Genomic DNA, 16534 nt, shown 5'->3' with positions numbered 1-16534 from the left:
AGGGTAAATCAACAGGGTGCCTCCATGCCACAGTCAAGAGCAAAATACAACGTTGATATGAAAATATATCCAGGATAATGCATATGGGAAATACATACACTTTTTTTTGAGACAAGATCTTGCTTTGTAACCCACAGCTGAAGTGCAGTAGTGTGATCACAGCTCACTGCAGCCTCCGCCTCCAGGATCAAGTGATCCTCCCACCTCAGCCTCCCAAGTAGCTGGAACTACAGGCACGTGCCACCATGCCCAGCTATTTTTTTTATTTTTTTATTTTTTGTAGAAACAGAGTCTCACTATATGGCCCAGGCTGGTCTTGACCTCTTGGGCTCAAGCAATCCTCCCGCCTCAGCCTCCCAAAGTATTGGGATTATAGACGTGAACCACCATGCCCTGCCTAGAATAAATACTTATAGTATATAACCATAGTTGTGTAAGAGGAAAACTATACCCTAAATGTGTATCATGAACACACAGAACTGGTTTAGAAGACTCTCTACCAAATGGTAAAACAATCTTCTGACAAGGGGAGGTGTGGGAGATGTTAAGGAAGATTTTTCACTTGATCACTTCATATTTATTTTTTCCACTGTATTTAAAACAAAAAAATTATGATAATGTGTAAAAATATATATATATATAATTCATGCAATTTAAATAACTGAAAGATAAGGAGAAGACAGGAACCTAAATATGCAGCGCTCTGAACATCTGCCACCTCCTATTACTCAGCCTCTCCATTCATATCATGTCACCTAGTAGAGCTTTTAGAGCAGGGTGTCCAATCTTTTGGCTTCCCTGGGCCACAATGAAGAAGAACTGTCTTGGTTACACACAAAATACACTAACGACAGCTGATGAGCTAAAACAAACAAACAAAAAAAGATTGCAAAAGAAATCTCATAACGTTTTAACAAAGTTTACAAATTTCTGTTGGGTTGCATTCAAAGCCAAGGGCTGCAGGTTGGACAAGCTTGTTTTACAGCAATGTCACCCAAGACTTGGCCTGGACTGATAAAACCCAGGAGCACTGGGAGAACTGGTCAGCAGGGGAGAGAAAGATTTTCTCCGAAGTATGCACTGCTGCATCCTGCAGTCACTGAAGACCATTTCTAAATCAGTTTCCCCACCCCCTAGAGGAGGCCCTTTCTAAAGATGAAAAACAAAGCCCCTCAAATGTAGCTGTCATGTTTTTAAAAGTGGCACATATCACCTTGTTGCAGCTTAAGTCAGTCTCTAATACACATAAGGTAATGCAATCACATGTGGTGGGGGACATTACTGACAAGGCAAATCAGTCCTCAAAACTTCTATTCACCTGATCTTTCTTCTTCAGTTCTTCAACTTGTCGGAGCTGTTCTGAAGTTAGCACAATCTCCATTCGCTGCATGTCTCTCATCAGTAAACGCTGAGATTCCAGAAACTGGTCATTGGCCTTCTGCCACGTATGCTTTAACTGGTTGTGTTGTTGTCGCTCTTGCTCCAAGAGATGGCAAACTGTTTAGGAACCCCCCACCACAAATCAAAAACACTGAATTTTAATGTAGGCAATTTCTTTAGCACAGGGCTCCTAGCCAGGTCTGACCAATGGTCCACATCTCTAGGATTCTATTCTTAGCTGGACCAAGGGGCAACCTATCCCCACATCATCTCTTTAAAGCAGAGTCTCCCAAAGTGGACTCGTAGGAACACAGCAAAGAAAGATTTCTGTGCTTAGTAAAGTCTTAGAAACTTCAGGTTAAAGGGATAAATTTATTATTATTATTATTATTATTATTTTGCAAAGGCTCCTCCATAATTAAATAAATTTTTAAAGATTTCTGGCCGGGCGCGGTGGCTCACGCCTGTAATCCCAGCACTTTGGGAGGCCGAGGCGGGCGGATCACAAGGTCAGGAGATCGAGACCACAGTGAAACCCCGTCTCTACTAAAAATACAAAAAATTAGCCGAGCGCGGTGGCGGGCGCCTGTAGTCCCAGCTACTCAGGAGGCTGAGGCAGGAGAATGGCGTGAACCCAGGAGGCGGAGCTTGCAGTGAGCCGAGATTGCGCCACTGCACTCCAACCTGGGCGACAGCGTAAGACTCCGTCTCAAAAAAAAAAAAAAAAAAAAAAAAAGATTTCTTTACTGCAGGACTTTGAACTCGGGGTCTTAATTATGTCTGTGTTTTCTTGGAAGGTGATATATAATATAGCCTTTCCTAAATCTATTTCACAAAAGAAAAAAAAAACTTTTCACAGTACAACTCAAATAACAAGTATTCTAGAGAATATACTTTGGGAAACATTGCTCCAAAGGCCAAAGGTGGAATAAACACTCCTAATTGTGTTTAATACATTCTGATAAATCTGTTATCCAGAAATCCTCACTGGGTCCGGTTAATATAGACTTCTTATGACAGGTCAAGGAATCTTTGTAAAACGGTATGTGTTGTTGATACTCATCAGCTCAGCCATCTTCTACTGAAAAGAGAGGAGGTAGCATGATCCATCTACCCATCTACCAAGTCAGAAACCCGAGACAGCTCATACTTCTGACTTTTCCTCACCCCAACATATTCAGCTATGACAGAGACCTGCTAATTCGGCCTCCTCTGCAATATGATACATCTATCTTCTGGCTTCTGCCTTAGACCAGCGCTTATGACTTAAACAACTACAACAGAGGCCCCTTTTTCATTCTTCTGCCCTCAGTCTTGCCCTCCCTATTCTATTCACCACAGTGCTATTAGATTGAACTTTCTAAAATGCAAAACAAATATTACCACTCTCCAGTCAAAAACCCTCCACTGAACCCAGACACAAAAAGGCACATATTCCAAAATCCCGTTCACATCAAAGTCCAGAACAGGCAAGTCCACAGAGATAGAAAGGAGATTAGTGGTTGCCAAGGGCTGGAGGTAAGACATAGGAAGCGACAGTAAATGGGTACAGGATTTCTTTTTGAGGTGATGAAAATGTTTTGGAAGTAGACAGTGGTGATAGGGCACAATTTTGTGAATATATTAAAAACTACTGAATTGTATACTTTAACGAGTGAACTTTATGGCATGCAAATTTTATCTTAATAAAACTATTATTTCAGAGAAAATAGGCTGGGCGCAGTGGCTCACGCCTGTAATCCCACCACTTTGGGAGGCTGAGGCGGGTGGATCACGAGGTCAGGAGATCAAGACCATCCTGGCTAACACAGTGAAACCCCATCTCTACTAAAAATACAAAAAAAATTAGCCGGGCGTGGTGGCGCACACCTGTAGTTCCAGCTACTTGGGAGGCTGAGGCAGGAGAGTGGCATGAACCCAGGAGGCGGAGCTTGCAGTGAGCCGAGATCACACCACTGCACTCCAGCCTGGGTGACAAGGGCAAGACTCCAACTCAAAAAAAAAAGAAAATAAAAAAACCTTCAGAGGCTCCGAACTGCCCAGATGATCAAGTCCAATATTCTTAGCATAAAACCTCTATGTACTGGTCTGTTTCTACTGCTCCAATCTCACATTTTGCCCATTGCCTCTTGTATTCTAATTGTGCTGAACTGCTTTTCTTAGACTTCCTTACCTAACTGCAACACATGCAAATGACCTTGAATGCCATGCTTCTGAGTAGCTGACAAGCACCTACCCACCTTCCAAAACTCCATTTAAGGACAACTTCTTAATCCCAGCACTTTGGGAGGCCGAGACGGGTGGATCACGAGGTCAGAAGATCGAGACCATCCTGGCGAACACGGTGAAATCCCGTCTCTACTAAAAAATACAAAAAACTAGCCGGGCGAGATGGCGGGCACCTGTAGTCCCAGTTACTTGGGAGGCTGAGGCAGGAGAATGGCGTAAACCCGGGAGGCGGAGCTTGCAGTGAGCTGAGATCCGGCCACTGCACTCCAGCCCGGGCGACAGAGCGAGACTCCGTCTCAAAAAAAAAAAAAAAAAAAAAAAAAAAAAAGAAGCCTATCTGGGCCGGGCGTGGTGGCTTACACCTGTAATCCCAGCACTTTGGGAGGCTGAGGCAGGTGGATCACCTGAGGTCGGGAGTTTGAGACCGGCCTGACCAACATGGAGAAACACCCCATCTCTAATAAAAATACAAAATTAGCCAGGCGTGGTGGCACATCCTATAATCCCAGGTACTCGGGAGGCTGAAGCAGGAGAATCACTTGAACCCAGGAGGTGGAGGTTGCAGTGAGCTGAGATCGCACCATTGCACTCCAGCCTAGGCGACAAGAACGAACCTCCGTCTCAAAAAAAAGACTCTATTTTTTATTGTGAGTGTTTCAGTATGGAAATTACTCCACGTCCTTCCTCATTTTAATTAACCTTCTCAGGTCAGGTACTTTTATCTTTTTTTTGAGACAGAGTCTTGCTCTGTCGCCCAGGCTGGAGTGCAGTGCCTGGATCTCAGCTCACTGCAAGCTCCGCCTCCCGGGTTCACGCCATTCTCCTGCCTCAGCCTCCCGAGTAGCTGGGGCTACAGGCGCCCGCCACCTCACCCGGCTAGTTTTTTGTATTTTTTAGCAGAGACGGGGTTTCACCGTGTTAGCCGATGGTCTCGATCTCCCGATCTCCTGATCCGCCGTCTCGGCCTCCCAAAGTGCTGGGATTACAGGCTTGAGCCACCGCGCCCGGCCAACCTTCTCAGGTACTTTTCAAGGGTTATTAGGAAGGTTTGGTAGTCTCAATAATTTACATTATTTCTGGAAGTGTTAGAGGGACATAGTTTAAACTGAACTAGCTCTTTTGGACACCTTTAAGAATATGAGTGTCTTTTTATTGCAATAGCACACTTGGAAACTGTTTCCTGAAGGCCAAAACTTTACTCAAAGTTTGGGTTATTTTAATAATATTTTAGTGGGGAAAGAATGTGCCCCTGGAAAACAGAGTCAATTTCTGTATCACTCTGCTACCAGACTAGTGAAATCAAAACTGTCCCTTAAAAACAGGACAGTACTTGGGGCCTCCAGAATACGCTCTCTGCCCTTTCCAATTTTAACTTTTGCTAATACACCTCCATCAAAATGAGTGTGGGGGGAAAAGTAATTTACGGAGAAATTCCCAGCTTTATTATCTTTCTGCCCAAAGTTCATGCCTGGTGAAGTTGGGTTTTTTGTTTTTTGTTTTTTTTGAGATGAAGTCTCACTCTGTCACCCAAGCCAGAGTGCAGTGGTGTGAGCTCGGCTCACTGCAACCTCTGCCTCCTGGGTTCAAGTGATTCTTGTGCCTCAACCTCCCGAGTAGCTGGGATAACAGGTGTGCATCACCACACCTGGCTAATTTTTGTTTTCTCAGTAGAGACAGGTTTTCGCCATGTTGGCCAGGTTGGTCTCGAACTCCTGACCTCAGGTGATCTGCCCGCCTTGGCCTCCCAAAATGCTGGAATTATAGGAGTGAGCCACTGCATCTGGCTGCCTTGTAAAGTTATTACTGAGGTTATGAAGGAAAATCCATAATTTCAGGTTTGCATGAGTGCATTTAAACCAACTATAAGGCTTAAATTGAATCACTAACATGTTGCATTGTTATTTTAAGATTTGTCATTGTTATTAGTCAACATCAATTTAACTTATATGGTTCTTAGAGACAAAGATAAAAATATACAGAATATTTATTTACCTTCATGCAATTCTTTCCGCAGTTTCTCAGCATCTTCCTGTAGAACAGATTTCTGAGTATTCAAAACAGCTACATACATCTCTAGATCAGTCCTACAAGATTTCTCAGCTTCCAGATAATGATTCAGTTCTTTAACCTGAAAGAAGATGCAATTCCATTAAACTGAAATTTACAACAGTTTCTATCTTAGATACAAAATGATGGTAAGTTCTGGCTATGCCTTAAAAAAAATTGACACTTTTACATCTACATTTTACATCTACATAAATTACCATTTATAATTTTTAATTATAAAATAATATAGAAAACTGGGAAAATAACATAATTAATAGATGTCATCCATAATCATACCACCAGAATAAAATATACAATTGAGATTTCACATAACAGTTTTGTCCCTTGCTTTTCAAAAACGTAGTTCCAATTTGTATTCCCACAGCAACATATGCATGTGTCTGTTTTAGCCATAATAGTAACACCAGGTATGTTTTGCTTTTTTAAATTGATAATTTCTAAGGACAAAAATGATACCATACACTTTTAAGTTTGCTTTCCTTTTATTTCTGGTGAGGGAATCCCAAATGTAAATTTATATATTTAATGTATAAAGACATTTTCACAGATTAATATACTTATGGAAGTGAAAAAGAGGAAATTATGATGGAACAAATAACTAGTCTCACATTGTAATGACTTAAAGGCAAATGCAGAATACTTTTTAAAATCACATCTTGCCCAGGCATGTTGGCTCATGCCTGTAATCCTAGCACTTTGGGAGGCAAAGGTGGGCAGAATGCTTGAGTTCAGGAGTTTGAGACTAGCCTGGGAAACATGGAGAAACCTTGTTTCCAAAAAATAATAATAAAACCACATCTTTTAAAAACAATGCTTTATTTCTGTTGATCAATTAAGTGTAATACTCAAAATAGTAACAATATAGTCTAATATAGGAAAGTTATAACCAAAACAAATTTAATTCTTCCCCAGAAAATCAAGGATTATGTCACTTTAACCTGTCACATAAATTGTCCATTCTAAATTCTAACCTTTCAGTTAACTTTCAACTTTTTCGAATGGTTATATCTAATATCACATTCAAAGTCCTTTTCATGCCCTTTATCTTCCTATTTCTTCAAACTTAAAATGGTTTCTCTGTTTTCAGTTATCTTTACTTCTAGGCCATCATGCAATAATAGTCAAAGATTTAAATGACTAGGTAAGCAATCATTTGATGCTTCACTGAAGGCTGACAGTCCAGCACGTGATATGAACAAAGAATGGTAAAGTCGCAACTATCGTGAAATGCTTTCTCTGACACCTGAAGACGGGGGTAATTCAGCTGATGGTAAAAGAGTCCATATGGCAGATTTAAAATGGTGGTATATAACCCACTAATTCTACCAGTTATTATTTTTTGGGATAAATATTTGGTTTAATAAATAATGAATTTCTAATATTTGAAAACTACTGAGCAGGACTCTGAGTAACTTTGAATTACTTTGAGTTCCATACCCTGTAATGACCAAAACCAAAAACAAATGGACATCTACAAGAAGCCAGGGGACAAGGAGAGGGTGCACACCGACCACTGAAAGTTACCTATTCGGAAAAATGTACGTGGTACTAGGATCTATGCAGGAGAAAGTACAGAGAAGGAACAAGGGCCATAAGAAACCAGAAACAGTCACCTGGGAGTACAATTTGACAACAGTGCCTCGAACGGAAGAGTTTCACATACACCAGTCGTCGGTGAATGTGACAGATTTCTCTGTAGCACTTACAACCCGGTTAGGGTAAAATGGTGTCCCACTTTGATTTACATTTCCCCAATTTCTAGTGTGGTTGAATGTTGAGTATCTTTTCACATGCCTTGACTATTCTGGTTTCCTCTTTTGTTCAATGACTGCGCATACACTTTACCTGTTTGGTTTTTGGTTTTTTCTTTTTTCTTTTTCTTTTTCTTTTTTTTTTTTTTTTTTTTCCAAGACCGAGTCTCAATTTGTCGTCCAGGCTGGAGGGCGGTGCCGCAATCTCAGCTCACTGCAACCTCAACCTCCAGCTCCTGGGTTCAAGCAATTCTCATGCCTCAGCCTCCCAAGTAGCTGGGATTACAAGTGTGTGCCACCTGGCTATACTTTACCTGTTTTTCTTTTTTCTTTTGAGACGGAGTCTCGCTCTGTCCCCCAGGCTGGAGTGCAGTGGCGTGATCTCAGCTCACTGCAAGCTCCGCCTCCCGGGTTCACGCCATTCTCCTGCCTCAGCCGCCCGAGTAGCTGGGACTGCAGGCGCCGCCACCTCGCCCGGGTAATTTTTTGTATTTTTAGTAGAGACGAGGTTTCACCTCATTAGCCAGGATGGTCTCCATCTCCTGACCTCGTGATCCGCCCGCCTCGGCCTCCCAAAGTGCTGGGATTACAGGCGCGAGTCACCGCACTTGGCCACTTTACCTGTTTTTCTTCAGAATTATTTGTCACTTGTGGACTTGGCAATTTCGAGAGTGTCTCGCTCTGTTGCTCTGGCTGGAGTGCAGTGGCGCAACCTAGGCTCACTGCAGCCTCCATCTCCCGGGTTCAAGCAATTCTTGTGTCTCAGCCTCCCAAGTAGCTGGGACTACAGGCACCCGCCACCACGCCTGGCTAATTTTTTGTATTTTTAGTAGAGACAGGGTTTCTCCATGTTGCCCAGGCTGGTCTCAAACTCCTGGTCTCAAGCAATCTAAGTAGTGGGATTACAGGTGTAAGCCACCGCGTCCAGCCAACTTAGCAGTTTTTTTTTATTATTTTGGATATTAATATTTTGTCAGTTAAGAGGTACTGGTATCTTCTTATAGTCTGTAGCTTCTCTTTTCAACTTTTTGTATTAATAGTATCTTTTAACAAAGAACTTTATAATGTAGCTAAACTTGCCAGTTTTCCTTTCACAGTCAGTATTTTTGTCTTAAGAAACCTTGGGGCCGGGCGCGGTGGCTCAAGCCTGTAATCCCAGCACTTTTGGAGGCCAAGGTGAGTGGATCACATGAGGTCAGGGGTTCGAGATCAGCCTGGCCAACAACATAACAAAACCCCGTTTCCACTAAAAATACAAAAATTAGCCAGGTGCAGTGGCCCAGGCCTGTAATCCCAGCTACTCGAGAGGCTGAGGCAGGAGAATTGCTTGAAACTGGGAGGCGGAGGTTGCAGTGAGCCAAGATTGTGCCACCGCACTTCAGCCTAGGTGACACAGCAAGACTGACTCCAAAAAAAAAAAAAAAAGAAATCTTTTTGAAGACAAGGTGGAGAGAGTGGGCCTACCTATCAGATAGTACGGCTTGCAGTCAAGCTACTATAATTAAGATAGTTTGTTGGCTGGGCGCGGTGGCTCAAGCCTGTAATCCCAGCACTTTGGGAGGCCGAGATGGGCGGATCACGAGGTCAGGAGATCGAGACCATGCTGGCTAACACGGTGAAACCCGTCTCTACTAAAAAATACAAAAAATTAGCCGGGCGAGGTGGCGGGCGCCTGTGGTCCCAGCTACTCGGGAGGCTGAGGCGGGAGAATGGCGTGAACCCGGGAGGCGGAGCTTGCAGTGAGCTGAGATCCGGCCACTGCACTCCAGCCTGGGCGACAGAGCGAGACTCCGTCTCAAAAAAAAAAAAAAAAAGATAGTTTGTTACTGGTTTAGGAATAAACCTGTCGCCCAGGCTGGAGTGCAGTGGCGCAATCTCGGCTCACTACAACTTCCACTTCCTGGGTTCAAGTGATTCTGGTGCCTCAGTCCCAAGTAGCTGGGACTCCAGGCAAGCACCACCATATCTGGCTAATTTTTGTATTTTTTGTAAAGAAAGAGTTTCACTATGTTGTGCTGGCTGGTCTTGAACTCCTAAGCTCAAGCAATCCGCCCACCTCAGCCTCCCAAAGTGCTGGAATTACAAGCATGAGCCACCGCACATGGCCAGATAATAACTTATGTATTATTATTATTTTTGAGACAGAGTTTCACTTGTCGCCCAGGCTGGAGTGCAATGGTGAGATCTTGGCTCCCTGCAACCTCCACCTCCCAGGTTCAAGCGGTTCTCCTGCCTCAGCCTCCCAAGTAATTGGAATTACAGGCGGATGCCTGGCTAATTTTTGTATTTTTAGTAGATGCAGGGTTTCTTTTTTTTTTTGAGACAGAGTCTCCCTCTGTCGCCCAGGCTGGAGTGCAGTGGCAGAATTTCGGCTCACTGCAAGCTCTGCCTCATGAGTTCATGCCATTCTCCTGCCTCAGCCTCCCAAGTAGCTGGGACTACAGGCGCCCGCCACCACACCCAGCTAATTTTTTGTATTTTTAGTAGAGACGGAGTTTCACCATGTTAGCCAGGATGGTCTCGATCTCCTGACCTCGTGATCCACCGGCCTCGGCCTCCCAAAATGCTGGGATTACAGGCGTTAGCCACCATGCCCAGCCAAGTAGAGGCAGGGTTTCACCACATTGGCCAGGCTGGTCCCAAATTCCTGACCTCAGGTGATCCACCTGCCTTGGCCTCCCAAAGTGCTGGCATGGCAGGTGTGAGCCACCGCACCCAGCCAAAAAGGGTATTTTTTAACAATCCATTCTTCCCCCACTGATCTGTAATGCCACCTGTCATATATCAAATTTACACATATATGTAGGTCTATTTCTGGGCTGTTTTATTGATCCATCTGTTTATCCCTAAACCAGTAACAAACTATCTTAATTATAGTAGCTTTACTGAGGTCCTACTATCTGATAGGTAGGCCAAGTCTCCTCATCTTGTCTTCAAAATTTTGCTATTTCTGTTCCTTTATTTCTCTATATGAAGTCTATTTCTAGAACTGAATTAATCAAGCTCCTTATTAAACCCTGTTGAATTCTGAGTAAAATTTAAAAATCTGGGGATACAAATGGAGGGCTTCTTTTTTTTTTTTTCTTTTAGACGCAGTCTCGCTTTATCACCCAGGCTACAGTGCAGTGGCACGACCTCAGCTCACTGCAACCTCTGCCTCCTGGGTTAAAGCAATTCTCCTGCCTCAGCCTCCTGAGTAGCTGGGCTTCCGCCACCATGCTCAGCTAATTTTTGTACTTTTAATAAAGAGACCGGGTTTCACCATGTTGGCCAGGCTTGTCTCAAACTCCTAACCTCAGGTGATCCCCCTACCTTGGCCTCCCAAAGTGCTAGGTTACAGGTGTGAGCCTCCGCACCTGGCCCAATGCTCTATCTTTTCATTCAGGAAAATACACAGATTCAGGTCCTCATTTATGATGTAGTCTCTAAGGACCCTGCCCATCTTTGTTTAGCTATATTGGTAGGTAACTAGTTTTTTGTTTTGTTTTTGTTTTTGTTTTTTAACTCTTGTGAATAGGATCAATCTTTCTCCCCCCACTGCATCCTTCAACTGGGGCATAGAAAAACAACTATTTTTGTATGTTGATTTTGTTAGAACAACTTTCAAATTGTTGAACTCTTATTAGGTCTAACTATCTGTTGTACATTCCCTGGTTTCTTTATATAGACAATTGAATCAGTCTCGTAGCTTTCTTTCCAGTTCTTATACCTCATTTCTGAATTACTGGGCATGGGTCTGCCCCAGAATGTTCCCATCATTAACGGTAAGGCTGCTAAATATTCATCCTTAACTATGTTTGCTAAAGGTTTGATTAATAGCCCCTTACTAAGTTATTGTGGTTAAATTTCTCAAATACTTTTCTGAATCCAAGACGAATATGCTGTTCTTCTCCAATCATTTTTTGTGTACATTGCAATAATAGATTTTCTGATAAATTTCTGGGAATAAACCCTACTTAGTCATGATGTATTTCTCCCCGTTTATTTTAGCTACAATGCTGAAAATTTTAGCTTCTGTATTCCTGAGACAGATCGGTAATTTTTTCTCATACTACCTTTCTATGTGTTTGTTCACTTGTAGTGAAGATCTACTAGTCTCATAAAATGATTTGGAGAGCTTTCTCTCTTTTTGTATTCCCTGAGATTTTGTAAAATATAAGAATTTGCTCTTTCCAGAAAGTCTGGAAAAACTTACCTGTAAAACCAACAGTTTAATGTCTTTCGGTGAGAGGAGACAACAGACAATAAGATTTTTTACTCTAGATCCACTTTCTTTAATAATTACTGACTACCTTAGCTTTCCTGTTTTGGAACAATTTTGGCTATCTTATTAGAAATTTTTTTTCATCTGTTTTCAAATTTATTTGTGTGACATTGTTTATAGTACTTGTTATTTTTAAATTTCTACTGATTTGTAGTTATGTCCTCTGTTTTTTTTGTTTTTAAGACAGGCTCCCTTGCCCAGGCTGGTGTGCAGTGGCACCATCATGGCTCACCACAGCCTCAACCCCTTGAGCTCAAGTGATCCTTCTGCCTCAGCCTCACAAAGTGCTAGGATTACAGGCATGAGCCTCCCCACTTGGCCTCACTTCTGATTTCTCTTTGTTCTCATTTTTTCTGATCAGTCTTACTAGAGATTTGTGTATAGGTTTTCCATTTCTTCATTATACTGATATTCTCTATTGTTCTTTTGCTTTTCTATTTCACAAATTTATATTATTTATATTATTCGTTTCCATTTATTTTCAGTCTTTTTTTTTTTTTTTTTTTTTTTTGAGACGGAGTTTTGCTCTTGTTGCCAAGGTTGGAGTGCAATGGCAATATCTCAGCTCACTGCAACCTCTGCCTCCCGGGTTCAAGCAATTCTCCTGCCTCAGCCTCCCCAGTAGCTGGGATTATAAGCACCTGCCACCATGCCCAGCTAATTTTTTGCATTTTTAGCAGAGATGGGGTTTCACTATGTTGGCCAGTCTGGTCCCGAAGTCTCCTGACCTCAGGTGATCCACCCACCTAAGCCTCCCAAAGTGCTAGGATTACAGGCATGAGCCACTGTGCCTGGCTCAATTTGTACTTTTTTTTTTTTAAAGATCTGGCATTATTCACATCATTCTAAATATTTTGTAATTACTTTTTCCATGAGTATTTTTTTCATGTCCAGGCATTTTTAACTATCATTTTAATGTAAATAACTGAATAACCCATAGTTACAGAATTGGGTCTGTGTAACCTCAATTCTAAGATAATGTATCTAAAAATAACTACACCTTGTCCCAGATACTATCCTAAATGTTTATAGGTATTAATTTACATGTTCCTCATAATAGCCATATGGTGGCTATTATAGGGATTTATATGTTCCTCATAATAGCCATATGGTGACTATTAATGTGGGCTTATTATCCCCATTTCACAGTTGAGAAAATCAAAGCACAGTATGATTAAGTAATTTACCCAAGCTAACCCAGGCTACCAAATGCTGAGCTTTTAACTATTATGTTCTAGTACTGTATGTGATACCATCTTGTTCTTGGATACCAAGTTCTGTGTGTCAACTACAACTAAATTATTAACCTGATAATTCAAAATGTCTATAGCTCTACTAATAATTTTTTCTGATTATATTCTCTAAAGGTCAATTTTAATCTGCTACTGTATTTGTGAAAGTCAGTTTCTTCTTGTAATTATCATTATTAGTTCATGCATTTCATGACTATGTAAAGTGCATTCAAGTTCATGACTATTATATCTTACTTATGAACTGTTTTTTAGATAGGATCCTTCTTTATCTCTATTAGTGGCTTTTCCCCCTTATCCTCTCTTTGTGATACTACACTCGCTATAGCAGCTTTCTTTTGGTTCGAATTTACATGGTATATTTTTATCCCTTTATTTTCAATCTTTTTTCTTTCCTTTTTTTTTTTTTTTTTTTGAGATGGAGTCTCATCTGTTGCCCACGCTGGAGTGCAGTGGTGCGGTCTCAGCTCACCACAACAACCTCCACCTCCCGGGTTCAAGAAATTCTCCTTCCTCAGCCTCCCAAACAGAAGGGACTACAGGCGTGTGCCACCATGCCTGGCTAATTTTTGCATTTTTAGTAGAGACAGGGTTTCACCATGTTGGCCAGGCTGGTCTCGAACTCCTGACCTCAGGTGATCCACCCACCTCGGCCTCCCAAAGTGCTGGGATTACAGGCATGAGCCACCGCGCCCGGCCTTCCTTTAAGACAGAGTCTCACTCTATCACCTAGGCTGGAGTGCAGCGGCATGATCATGGCTCACTGCAACTTCAACCTTTTAGGTTGAAGTAATTCTCCCATCTCAGCCTCTCAAGTAGATGGGACCACAGGCTCACACCACTATGCCTGGCTAATATTTTCAATCTTACCTTGTAGTTTGATTTTAGGCATAGCTCTTACAAGTAATATAGTTAGATTTTTACAATCCAATGTGATAATCTCTTTTAAACACAGGTATCAGTTTACATTTACCAAGACTATTGATAAATTCCCATTTATTTTTATATTGTTTTTGCTTATTCTCTCATTGCTTTTTTTTTGAGAAGGAGTCTCGCTCTGTCACCCAGGCTGGAGTGCAGTGGCCGGATCTCGGCTCACTGCAAGCTCCACCTCCCGGGTTCTCGCCATTCTCCTGCCTCAGCCTCCCGAGTAGCTGGGACTACAGGCGCCCGCCACCACGCCCGGCTAATTTTTTGTATTTTTAGTAGAGACGGGGTTTCACCGTGTTAGCCAGGATGGTCTCGATCTCCTGACCTCGTGATCCACCCGCCTCGGCCTCCCAAAGTGCTGGGATTACAGGCATGAGCCACCGCGCCCGGCCTCACTGCTTCTTTTGTTCCTACTTTCTTCCTTTTTTGGGGGTGTGGGGAACAGGGTCTCATTCAGTCACCCAGTCTGGAGTGCCAGTTCACTGTAGTCTCAAACTCCTGGGCTCAAGTAATCCTCCCATCTCAGTCTCCAAGTAGGTGGGACAACAGGCATGCACCACCACGTCTGGCTAATTTTCTGAAAATTTTTTGTAGAGACGGGAGTCTCACTATGTTGCCCAGGCTGGTCTTAAATTCCTGGGTGCAAGCAATTATCCTGCCTTGGCTTCCTGAAGTATTGGGATTACAGGTGTGAGCCACAACACCTGGCCTGTTCCTACTTTAATTCTTGTGCTGTGTCTTTATGGCCAACAAATTCAGCAATACCATAGCTACATTATCTCTAAAACATCAATGCTGGAGCTGCCATCAGAAAACAAGGTCAACTTTGAACAGTTTATTTTCCTTAATAGGAAAATGAATGAGACGGGGTCTCATTTTCTTAAGAAAATGAACACTAACTTTGTGACAAAGCAGCCACTTGTGATAAAACACCATTATTGTGATTATTTTCAATGTCCGTAAGAGCAAAACCATCTCAAAGCAGTTTTTTGATTTAAATTTATTTATTACTATTTTTTTTTTTGAGATGGAATTTCGCTCCTGTTGCCCAGGCTGCAGCACAATGGCGCAATCTTGGCTCACTGCAACCTCCGCCACCCGGCTTCAAGTGATTCTCCTGCCTCAGTCTCCTGAGGCTGGGAGTAGCCGGGACTACAGTCATGGGCCACCATGCCCAGCCAATTTGTATTTTGAGTAGAGATGGGGTTTCTCCATGTTGGTCAGACCGGTCTCGAACTCCCAACCTCAGGTGATCCGCCCGCCTCAGCCTCCCAAAGTGCTGGGATTACAGGTATGAGCCACCGTGCGTGGCAGTTTTTTGCATTGTAAATAAAGATTCTTAAGATGCATAGTCTAAATTACAGGGTTTTTTTTCCCTATTACTGATTCTAATTTTGTTCATGGTACTGGGGCAGAATCTTGGGTTTCAAGCAAATGGATTACAATGTTTCATAACCTTTGAGGCCTCCAGCTCTTTAATTTTGTCTTCAGCCTCTGTCAGTTTATCCTTCAAAGCTGCAATTTCCTTTTCCATTGGCATCACAACAGACCGAAGTTTCTCAGCATCTTCTTGGGCCTATGGTTAAAAAGAATTAAATGCCACGACTTATTCATTTACTGCTTTCCTAAGAAACTCTAACCCTTCCATTTGCTAAAACTTAGTATGTAACAAGTAACTTGACCAGGCACTATATTAACATTCACAAAACTGAATTAATGTCTAACTTTCAAATAGTGCATTACTTTGAATGTCAAGGTATAATTGAAGTTTTCCCAAATATTCTATTTAGAATTTGGGAATGGGAAAACTGATTGACTAAAACAAATTTGACTTGTTAATCAATTAAGAAAATATCCAATATATAAAAGGAAATACACATAATTTTTTTTTTTTTTTTTTTTTTTTTTTGAGACGGAGTCTCGCTCTGTCGCCCAGGCTGGAGTGCAGTGGCGCGATCTTGGCTCACGCAAGCTCCGCCTCCCAGGTTCACGCTATTCTCCTACCTCAGCCTCCTGAGTACCTGGGACTATAGGCACCCGCCACCACACCCGGCTAATTTTTTTTATTTTTAGTAGAGACAGGGTTTCAGTGTTAGCCAGGATGGTCTCGATCTCCCGACCTCATGATCCGCCTGCCTCGGCCTCCCAAAGTGCTGGGATTACAGGCGTGAGCTACCGCGCCCAGCCCATAATTATTTTTTAAATTCCTGGGTTACTAAGTTCATGAGACAATAATTTCTTATGAATAATGAAAGGGCTGATTATATTTTAAACACCCAAAATAGAATAATGTGTTTTCCAAAATGTTAGAAAATTATGTTGCTATAAAAAGGCCTCCATCCAATTAAACAGAGTACTTTAAATATTGTTTTACTTTTACCATCTAAATGAAACAAACCTAAAGAATGACCCTTAAAACTATCATTGTTTTCCAAAGTCCATTCTCAAAAACATGGATTAAAAGGAACCAACTTACATAAACTAGTAAACTGGTGAGAAAACAATTTTCATTTCTTATATATACATACACTTACACGCAGAGAAACAAAGGCAGGCTCAAAAAGTTGGCTTTTTTCCTTCTAGAGAAACTGAAAACCTAATTCACTGAATTTAAATGGGTGCAAACTTTCCTAAGTTGTGCACGATAGGGAAAAATATCATAA

The 16534-nt window shown here is 42.0% G+C and overlaps 1 protein-coding gene across 2 annotated transcripts in view; it reads right to left on the bottom strand.

The window, feature by feature from the left end:
- RABEP1 (rabaptin, RAB GTPase binding effector protein 1) overlaps positions 1–16534 on the bottom strand; it is a 115286-nt gene that overhangs the window by 33487 nt on the left and 65265 nt on the right. For both annotated transcript variants that reach the window (XM_003912174.3, XM_003912175.4), the window contains 3 exons: positions 15328–15447; positions 5602–5737; positions 1319–1497 (listed from right to left, as the gene is read on the bottom strand). In XM_003912174.3, the coding sequence (XP_003912223.1) occupies positions 1319–1497; positions 5602–5737; positions 15328–15447 (435 nt within the window). The remainder of the gene's footprint in view (positions 1–1318; positions 1498–5601; positions 5738–15327; positions 15448–16534) is intronic.

The sequence above is a fragment of the Papio anubis genome, chromosome 17 (assembly GCF_008728515.1).
Source record: "Papio anubis isolate 15944 chromosome 17, Panubis1.0, whole genome shotgun sequence".
Lineage (NCBI taxonomy): Eukaryota > Metazoa > Chordata > Mammalia > Primates > Cercopithecidae > Papio > Papio anubis.
The sequence above is the reverse complement of the archived record's forward strand: the minus strand, read 5'-3'. Positions and strand labels throughout refer to the sequence as shown.